A 10,481-nucleotide genomic window follows, 5' to 3' on the forward strand; every position below is an offset into this window, starting at 1 on the left:
AGGTTGCTCAGGAAAGTTGTTTACCTCCATCTTTGGAAGTCTTCAAGGCCAAGCTGGACAGGGCTTTGAACATCCTGGTCTAATGGAAGCTGTCCATATCCACAGTGCGGGGACAGACCTAGATTATCTTTAAGGTTCCTTCCAACACCAACCACTCCATGATCCTGTGAAAATAACCATTCTGTGATAGTTCCTATGATGATTCTATGATAATCCCCTTTTAGTGCTTTAAGGATTGTCTCAGGAGTGCAAGAGTGGAGAACTAGGTCAAAAGACAGGCAGTTGAAACTGGGACTAACTCACTATGCTTTTCCACCTTGTGCTTCAAAAAGATGCTTCCCTTCTATTGCAATTCCTAACTGTGCTCTCCATCATTGCTGTCTGGGCATCTGCAAACACAGACACTTTTTACAACATTTTAATATAGCTACTATTGATAGGCAATTGAACATAAAATTTCCTTTGCTATTAAGAAAATAATGTTGCCTGGAAAAGCAGTGTGATCATCATGTTTTTAAACAACCTTTAAAAAATATTTATCTTTGCTAAAACCTGCTAAATTATGCAAATGAGTTGGCAATCATAATGCAACAAATGCCTGTGATTTACTATCATGTTGCAATCTGTGTTTTCATCATATATCACTGTCTACTTTAACACAGTAGCTGACTAGGTATCAATACACAAAGTTCATTCTCAGTGTAATAGGCACACCTCTTTCATCAAAACTTTCATGTTTGGTTCCTTTGTGTCATTTTTCCTCCACTGAATACATAAGAGCTGGAAAAAAGGCTGAACACACAGTTAGAATTATTATAACTCTATGAAAATACTTTTTGCAGTGTTTTGTATCTGTGTACATGCACATATACAGATGACTTACTTTCCCTTTGTTTGTTTTTTTGTTTGTTTGTTTTTTTGTTTGTCTCATATTTAAGAAAACTGGCTCTGAAATATCATCCTGACAAGAATCCAGACAATCCAGAGGCCGCAGAAAAATTTAAAGAGATCAACAATGCTCATGCAACCCTGACTGATCTGTCCAAGCGAAATATATATGACAAGTATGGATCCTTAGGGCTCTATGTGGCAGAACAGTTTGGTGAGGAAAATGTTAACACCTACTTCATGCTCTCAAGCTGGTGGGCAAAGGTAAGCTGTTATTCTCTTTTGGAAATCAAATTACAATGCACACTGACAATTACATACACAAGGAACCCCCTGAAAAACACGATCTCTCTACAGGCTTAAGAAATAGTATGATCTAACTCTAAACACAAAACTTAATAAAACAACATTATCTGGAAAATCGACAGTGGCAGAATGTAATGTAAGCTCAGACTAGCACTAATATATAAAAATTTCTCTTTTTTTTTAAGCTGGTATATAATTATGGTACATGTTTTGTAACACTTTCAGACATTAATTGGATTTGAATCTAGTGCTCCAGGTTAATTTTGACTTTCTTTTCTGTAATGACTAAATAAGAATGACTCATTATTCAAACACAAGAAGTCCCATTTATGTGACAACCAATTAATAAATTATTGCAGTACAAATTTAGCTGTCTTTTTTGCTATATATAGCACACAACCTAAGTAAGCAATAATAATACATAACATTGTGATTATGGCATTATATATGTGCCCTGGTGATGGAGTGAGAGAAAGGAACTCAAAGAAAAGGTTAGAAGAGTGGAATGGAGCAAGAAAGTAGGACAGGAAGAGAATACACCAAACCCCTGCATATTGTTCAAGAAAAAAACCACATAATGGGCTCTTCAAGTCATGAAGGAGTTGGGTTTGTTTGTTCCCTTATCACATTTGGTGTCCTCTGATGTCTTCATATATCAAATTCAAGTGTTTCTGAAAATGCTGAAATGTTACAGATATGCAAAAAACAGAATTGCAAATGTGCAAAATCCATGCACTTTCCATCCCACCTGCTTTCAGCCACAGCAGCACAGAAAAAGCACTCTGCTGGACTGGGACAGAATACATAGGAAGATGATCTTTACTGTTTGAAGCAAGCATGTGATGACAGTTTTTATCTGAGAACCATGGAACATAAAATTTTGTGTTCAGCAAGGAACAGGCCAGTGCTGCATTGCCCCACATTCCCCTTTTAAGCTGGGAAGTCACTTCAGCACTTTAGAAGTGGTCTTAGAAGCCATAATTTGACTTCTGAATCAGGATGAGGCAGAAGCTGCTCAAATGCAGAGCACTGCATGAAATCAATGAATAAAGTACTGGGTTTTAAATTAAACTTGTGAAGGTGCTACCCCTCAGAGGCTGGTTGGAGGCTGCCTGCTTGCAGCTGCTGTAGCTGCCTCCTGCTGCAGGCTGGGCACCCCACCATAGCTGCTGTCATCTCCTGATGGATCATTCCCCCTTATCTTTGCTGTCCACCCTCTCCTTCTGCCTCTTTGTCACAGTTAGGTAGCCTCAGCACTGCAAGGGAAACAGTATGGACTCTTTAACAGTTTTGGCAAAAAAAAATTTCTTCACAGTTTTATTTTATTTTTAATTCTATTTTTCTTTTATTTGGTGATTTTTAATGGAGATTTTATTGAGTATGAAATCTTCTGGGGTCATAAAATCAGGTACAGAAATAACCACTGTGGCTTTGACTCATAAGGAGAGCAGTGGGGAGTACAGAGACGGGCTCATAAGTCCCTAACAACTAAAGGAGAAATGTAAGGATTGCTTCAAGCAAGCTGTATCCCAGAGGTGAGACAAGACATGCTGAAGAGCAAAGTAATCACTTCCTGGTTTTCAGGAATTTTGTATAAAAAAATACAGAATATGTATATAAAGTAATTTGAGGACTATCACAGGTGGTCTCTCTATGTCTCCCCCAACCTAAAATCCTGGTAACCCCAAAGTATAAAGAGGCTACCAAGTGGTTTTGTTAATTTGTTTGGTTGATTTTTTTGCAAGATGAGCTCTCACTATTTCTCATTTGTTTTTAACTCAAGCACAAATGCTGGATCAATTTGAAATTTTTATATTGGTCATCATAATACTATTTGAGTCTGAGGCATCATCTGCAGATGACCTCTGGACTCCTGATTTTCTCCATTCTTGTGGAGGACAGTAAGGACCACTGCCTTGGCTTGTTATCTTCCTCACTGACTGCAAACATTCCCCTTCCCAGCACACTCATACTGGGAAAACCTGACAGTTGTGAGGAGTTTTATGATTAGCAGTAAGTAAACTCGAATGAAAGAAGAAATGAAAAATGAAAATTACTGCTCTTTTTCAGAGTGCTAGACTTTTTAGCAGGCATACTAAACCGGGAATATAAAGACATGGGTAATGGGAACTCAAATTGCTTCTCCACTGGCAGGCATAGAGGTTGTTTGTCTGTTTTAGCAAAAACCAATTCACCCTCTACCATGAAGACAGTTTTATTTTATGATAACATCAATAAACTGATTTTTGATTTAACAACTATGATAGTATAAGCACAAGAAATGTTGAAACATTAAAGATATCATAGATAATCTCAATGTGTTTTCCCCTCTACACACATTCATTCTGGGTTTTTTTTTTTCATTCTATACATTGTGGTGGTGATATATTCTCCATTATGGCATATATAGATATGATAGATAGTCAAATGATAGATAGTCAGAAAACTTATTTTGGGAATTATGGCACCATTTCAGGTGTCCATTAGAAGGAAAGCATTTTATGACAAAAAGTCGGAGTCATTTTCATTTAAAAGCACCTTGCTCACTCTAGATACATGCTTATATTAATATTAGGCATATAAATAATCTTATTACCTTCAAAGATGCTCCAGCTAGCCCCCAGTAATGTTAGCTCAAACATGCATATATAATATTATTTGCATAGCTCCATTGTCTAAGTTTGACAATATCCTAACATTTGTGCTCACTTTCTTCCCCAAGCAGCATATTGTCTTAGGAACATAAATACTTAGCAAAGGGCAGACTGGATAACTATAATGCTAAAGCCTGGCTGTACCTCCAATCTAAATATATATGGTAGCCACAAAGCTGTGTTGCTTTTACCCACATATTCAGAGAATCATAGAAGGGTTTGGTTTGGAAGGGACCTTAAAGATCATCCAGTTACAGTCCCCTGCCATGTGCAGAGAGACTTCCCACTAGACCAGGTTGCTCAGAGATGGATTCAACGTGGTCTTCAACACCTCCAGTGATGGGGCACTCATAACTTCTCATGACAACCTGTTCCAGTGCCTCACCACCCTCACAATGAAAAATTACTTCCTAATAACTAATCTAAATCCACCCTCTTTCAATTTATTTCTACATATCAGCTTTGATTTGCTTTCCAGGAATGTCACTGGTTTTCCTTTGCTCTTATACCATTATGTCCATGAAGAGATGTCCATGGAGATTTCTTCTGTGTCACAAACATCTCCATGTAGTCCTGGATGTACCTTGGGTCAGGAGCCAGGCTGCTGTCACATCCCCGTGGAGCACAGACTGGCAATGCCAGCCTAAAGGCTCCCCTCCTACAGGCCATTGCTGTGATGCAGCACACACTTGAACACCTGGGGAGCTGTGCTGTGAACCCAGGCACTGACTTCATCTGAAGGAAGAAAGCTCTGTAAATTTAAATTTTCTGGCTGTTGACTCTTACTAAGAGTCTGGTCTTGGCCCCAGACAATTGTGTTGGCTCTCTTGAATCCTCTATGCTTTGTGCCATGGGGACAAGAGTGATCAAAGGTAGGAACATCTTGCTATCTGAATCCTCAGATTGAGAAACCATAGTCTGAGGACTATAATTTAGGAGATGTCACCTGTGTGGTCCTGCACAGGCTAATGGGGAGAGAGAGAGACACCCACAATGGGCAATTCAAATACTCTTATGGCTGAATCTCTCCCTGGAAGGGCTTTTAACTTCTCTTTGACTGTGTGGGGAGTCCATAGCAGCCAGATCCAGTCCTAAACTGGATGCCTTATTTCAGTGCCCAAAATTATGTGGGCTGCATCTGGGTCTTTGCTTCTTTTTCTCTCAGTTTTGTTATTGACAAGAGTTTGCCAGTAAATAAGTGTTTTCAAAAATGATCTTGGGCAAATGAGTCATTTTAAAGATGGAAATGAGTCATGTTAAGGTGGGTGGGGTTTTGCATACTGCCTGGAGGGTTTTTCTGAGGGCCATCAGCAGAACAACAAATTTTCAAATGTTGAGCATGTGGGAGCCTGTTGGTTGGTGTCTTCTTTGTGGATTTGGTCCTTAGTGACAAATAGCTGGTGGGTGAGGAGGGCTTTGGAACATCTGGCCCTCATTCAGGCACTGGGACAGCAGGTGGACTTCTCTGAGTGCCAAGCACTTAGGAACCAGAGCTCCTCTGTCATTCTGCCTCCAGCTGTAAGAGACAGCCACAAGTTTGGGGAAGGTCACTGCTGACAGGATGAAAACACTGCTGTGTTTAACCCAGGGCCTGTTTGCAGTCTGTGGTTTGCTGACTGGCTGCTACCTCTGCTGCTGCCTCTGCTGCTGCTTCAACTGCTGCTGTGGAAAGTGTAAACCAAAGGCACCCGAGGGGGAACAGCAGGAGTTTTTTGTGTCTCCAGAAGATTTGGAAGAGCAAATTAAGAACGACATGGAAAGAGGTGTGTATTGTAGGGGCAAAGCTGTTCTAAACAATCTTTAAAGCCTGTAGTCCAGATGTTCTGCTCACAATGCTGAGGATGCTTCCAGACTTCGGTGGAGACATGCCAAGTCACTCTAGCTAAGACCACAACCCAGTGAACTTCCCAAATTATGTATTAATGCAAAACCAAACTTAGGGCACTTAAAACTAAACATCTCCTATATCTCTTATGAGACACACAATAAAATTCTTAGGACTCATTTTAAGGGACAGTGTCCACTCTGTAGCCCCCATGCCCACATTCCTTCATATCCTAGATCCTATACTCATACATTAGGCTCTGCTGGACTGGTGCCTGTCACATCTGATTGGCCTGAATAAGCTGTCATTCATACTTTAGTTCTATAAAACTTTTCCCTGCCTGTGGTGAAAATTGTACCCATTCAAAAGAAAGCTTCAAGAAAAGATGCCAAGTTTCCAACAGTAAGGTTGTGCAGTAACACAGGAGAGTATGCATGGGAGCTACCATGGTTCTGTCCCTCTCCCATCCATCTCCCAAGCTTCTCACTCTCTTCTGCAGTAGCAATTCTACCTTACTCAAGCCTTGGATAAAATCCATGTGTAAACCAATCCTCTCAAAAATGTCTGTAGTTCCTGGCCCATTTAATTGTCTGGTGTGCTTCATGGTGGAGCAGGCAAGTTCTAACTTAGGGGCAAGAGGAGCAGGGAACTTAGGAGCCAGGAACATGGGCCTGTGGCAGCAGAATGACCTTCACAGCAGGTCAGCCTCTTTTTTTGGCTTTGCTGCATTCCCCCAGCTGAATGTTCAGGTTTTAGCTATGCCGAGGGATGATGGAGGTGATTTCCTAATTTGGCACTTGTGATACATGTGGGATAATGGGATGCATGCTCTGAACAGAGTCCTGTCCTAGTGTGCTGAAGAGGGGCGTTTTGCTTTTATATTCAGGGGAAGTAGAAACATCTCAAACTGGATAGATATGTACAGGGTGAGAGATGCAGTGACCCTTGCTCCAGCAATAAGAACCCAAGGTACCAGGGAAGGACTGAGGACACTTTTCAGTTGCAAATTTATATAAACTATGTTTAAGATTACAGGGCTTTTTTATGAGGAAGGACCTAAAAAGTCAGCTCACTCTTTTCTCTTCCATTGTTATGGATCATTTTATACTGTTATATTCTTATGTTTATTGTGCTTAAAATAGCAGTGCCAGATTGCAAATGTCATGTTCCCTTAGCAGTAAGAATTTTTTCCCCCCCAACTTTTCACACAAATTTACCCTTCCATAAATATGTAACAAAACACTTGTAGTAGTTGAAACAAATGCTATTTTTATAACTGTTACACCAATGTGTGGTGGCATTTTTAAACTGACTTTGCCTAGAGGCATATCAAGGTAAACAGTCAGCTTAAAATTTGATCATATTTAATCAGTCTCTGCAAAGACAATAAAAGCTACTAGTGAAAACTTCATAACCACAATACCTTATCTGAGACAAATCTAATAAACTCTACAACATTAGGCACCTAAAAAGTGCAAATCTAAAATGGGTCTTGCTCTTCATGAGTCTGTGATACCAAAGCCAAGTCTAAAGTAGAAGGACAAAACTTTGAAGAATCACAATGTTTAATTTCTACCCATTTTCTTCATCTGTTTATTTTTAATTTGGTTTATATTTATTTTAATTCTCCCTCAAAATCCAAAACAAAATTCCTCACTGGCAGAAAAATAATTGCTCTTTCCTTCTGGCACAGGTACCAGAAGGTATTAGTATTCTTTAATTTTAGGCCCCCTTTTACATCCCTTTACTCCCACCAAGTCCCACTGAGACCACTTTTAAAAGATAATTTTAAATGCTTAGCAAAGTGCCACTCAGAAAAATTAACATAATATGTAATTCCATGCTTTAAGTATTTGGAAGACAATATTAAATACATAGGTAGGGTCTGAAGAAAACTAGATCTTTATACCTTTCCCACTCTCCTCTTCAGTCTTGCTATATTTTCCTCCTAATCAAAACCAGCAAGTCTCAGTAAAGCAGAATTCTCTGTATTTTGAAAGAGAGTAACATATAAAGAATAAAAATAAAAGCTTTATGACAAAGAGTAACATGAGCATCTTTTCTGCAGCTGAAAGGAAAACAGACAATGCATTTAGGGAAAAAAAAAAAAAAAAAAGGAAAGACAACCAGATCAAAGTGTGATTCCTCCCTTCCTTCTTCCCTTGTCACCCCAACTTCAGGCATGCTGGCCAGAAAGCCACAGCTGACTTTTAGAATAGCAAAGACTGTGCATTTTTGAATGTTGAGCCATAGAAATTAATACTCATGCCTTCCTTTAGGTAAATTATAGAAATGCTCCTGTATGTAATTCAGAAACAAACTGTGTAATTCTGAATCACTTGTGCAGCAGATTTAATTTTGGAAGAGGAGATTCTATTAGGATCCAAGTTCTTTGCATGCCCTCTGAGCACAGACTGAGCATTCCAGCCAGTAATTAATTTCTTTGCTTCCTGCTGTCCCCAGCATCTACAGTATTGCTAACCAGAACTTCTCACTGAGGTCAAAATTTAGATTTTTCAAGCTAAGGCCACACTAAAAACTATCCAAATATTTTTTAATCAGTCAATATTTCTGAGGAATGCATCATTGATAAAGTATCACAATTCCTGATGCTACAAACCTCTGAGACTGAGCCCTTGGCAGTAGTGCTCAGTGGGAGCTGCCTGCTGCTGGCTGTACCACCCAAAAGAGTTGAGATTTAGACCTCAACTATCGAACTGACACAACTATAATAATTTTTCAGTTCTTCACATTTTTCATTAACAAAATTAAGGTTTTACACAGTTGATTTCATTCCTTAGACTAAAATACCATAAAACATAATTATTAGTGAAAAAGAAAGAGGTGTGAGGCCAAAGATTCAGTGATCCATTCCCTAAAATGTAAGAGCAAACTGAGTTGTCACAGAAGTGAACACAATCATGCCAAAGGTTTCAATTCTGTTGATTTGTTATTTCTTGAGAAAAAGATAATTTCTAGGGGAATTATAATACTCTAGAAGAAGGTTTTGGTTAAATAAATGTCACTAGTTCTAGTGCTCAGTTAGTTCAATGTCTGTCTCCCTTGAGAGCCTCATTTTACAGCATGTACTTCCAAGGGTAAGATGACCATCAGAACTAAAGGAAACTAGGGGTTTGCAAGCCCTGGCACAAATTTAACTTACAAGGATTTCTCCTCATAACTATTGATTTGTACCAGAAGACTCTGACCTAATATAGAGCAGACGACCAAAAATTAAATGTTATATTTGGGCTATTACATTTTAAAGATGACATTTTTCAGTGTTTCAGATCAAACATGACATTAGAAAGGTGCAAAATAAGGTAACTGCAGTATGATGCCATGATGTTACAGGTAACCTATCAAAATGCACTGGCAGAGGGAAGTATCACTTGCTTGTCTGCATCACAGACACGTGCAACACTTCATCACTTTCCCACACACATGGGGCAGGTTGACAGATTTTACTTCCACTGAAGTTGATGGCAAAATTTTTGTTAACTTTCGTGTTCCTGGAGGAGGTGGCATTGGAATTTGGATTGCCTTTGTACTTCAGGCTGTAATGATGCACTCAAAGCAGTTTGGCAGGTCTGTTCTCTCCTGTTCGGTCATCATTTTAAGAACAAAGCAAGGCATTTCTAGACCAACTTTTATTTTACAGAAAATGAATTCTGGGAGAGAAAAAAAGAAAAAGAATAAAAGAACCAGAGTAGAAAAATACTTTTCTAACTCAGAAGCAATAATTTTTTATAACTTCATTGTCTCCTCCACACTCCATATGATACAACTGTAGGCGAACAGTGAGCAGGAGCTATCTATAGAAAGCAGTTTAAACTGTGAATTCTGCCTCACCTCAATTCTGCAGCTTGCCATTAGCAGACTATATTTGTACAGTTTATTATGCCATGGGTCCCTGTTCTGCTAAAAAACCCTATAATAAATCTTAGAAGGGTACAAGCAGCAAAATGCTTGGTGAGGGTGTCAGCTAAGAGCTGTCTGCAGACAAGCTGGAGGCAACACGACAGATTTGCAGTGGGTCCTGCTCTCCTGTTGCACACCTGGGTATCACAGCAAAATGAACTGCTAATCTCTGCCCTCCATCAACAATCTTTCAGAAAATGAACAACTTGGAGGCAGAAGTGGGTGGGAGGGAATGCTGCTCAGAAATCTAGAAAACACATAGCAACTTAAAAATGGATTGGAACTGCCTAACTAATATGAGCCTGAGCTGAGCTCAAAGCATTAATTACTCATATACTTTTAGAAGTTATGAAACACGTCTGTTTTTGACCTTGTGTCTAAATATGGAATTGCCCATATAGAGAAGCTGCTTGGTATTTAATCATTCTTGCCTTTCACCTTGACAGAGTCAAAGTTGTTCTACCCCCACTGAGTGGAAGCCGTATGGCATGCAATTAGATTCCTGCTCTGGGTTAAGTTACTCCTGTACATTACATCTTTTGCCCATGATTCATCCCATCAACTGTCATGTAAATAGAAGGAAATGTCAGATGAGATTTTTTCCCTGAACATTTGGTCATTTGGCAAAAAAAAAAAAGTCATAGTTTGTATTCAATTACTGTGAAGACTCTGTTAGTATCAAGATATAGACAGTCCAAAGTTTTTCATAGGAAACACTTCACTAAGATGGCTGAACTTGTAAAAGTCAGTCTCTGAGACTTGAGTACTTCCCTCCCTCCAAAAAATATGCCAGTTGGAAAGAGGCCCAGGAGAAGGGCAACCAAACCTTGTTCTTTATCAGATGGAGCACAGTAGCCATCAAGGAACTCTGTAAATACTTCACTTCT

General features: G+C 39.3%; 1 protein-coding gene across 1 annotated transcript in view; it reads left to right on the forward strand.

Moving 5' to 3' along the window:
• Positions 1-10,481, forward strand: part of DNAJC5B (DnaJ heat shock protein family (Hsp40) member C5 beta) — a 54,209-nt gene that overhangs the window by 37,982 nt on the left and 5,746 nt on the right. The window contains exons 3-4 of the mRNA XM_021555722.3: positions 939-1,152; positions 5,437-5,611. Of these exons, the coding sequence (XP_021411397.2) occupies positions 939-1,152; positions 5,437-5,611 (389 nt within the window). The remainder of the gene's footprint in view (positions 1-938; positions 1,153-5,436; positions 5,612-10,481) is intronic.

This window comes from Lonchura striata, chromosome 2, assembly GCF_050655825.1.
Source record: "Lonchura striata isolate lonStrDom1 chromosome 2, ASM5065582v1, whole genome shotgun sequence".
In the NCBI taxonomy this organism is placed as follows: domain Eukaryota; kingdom Metazoa; phylum Chordata; class Aves; order Passeriformes; family Estrildidae; genus Lonchura; species Lonchura striata.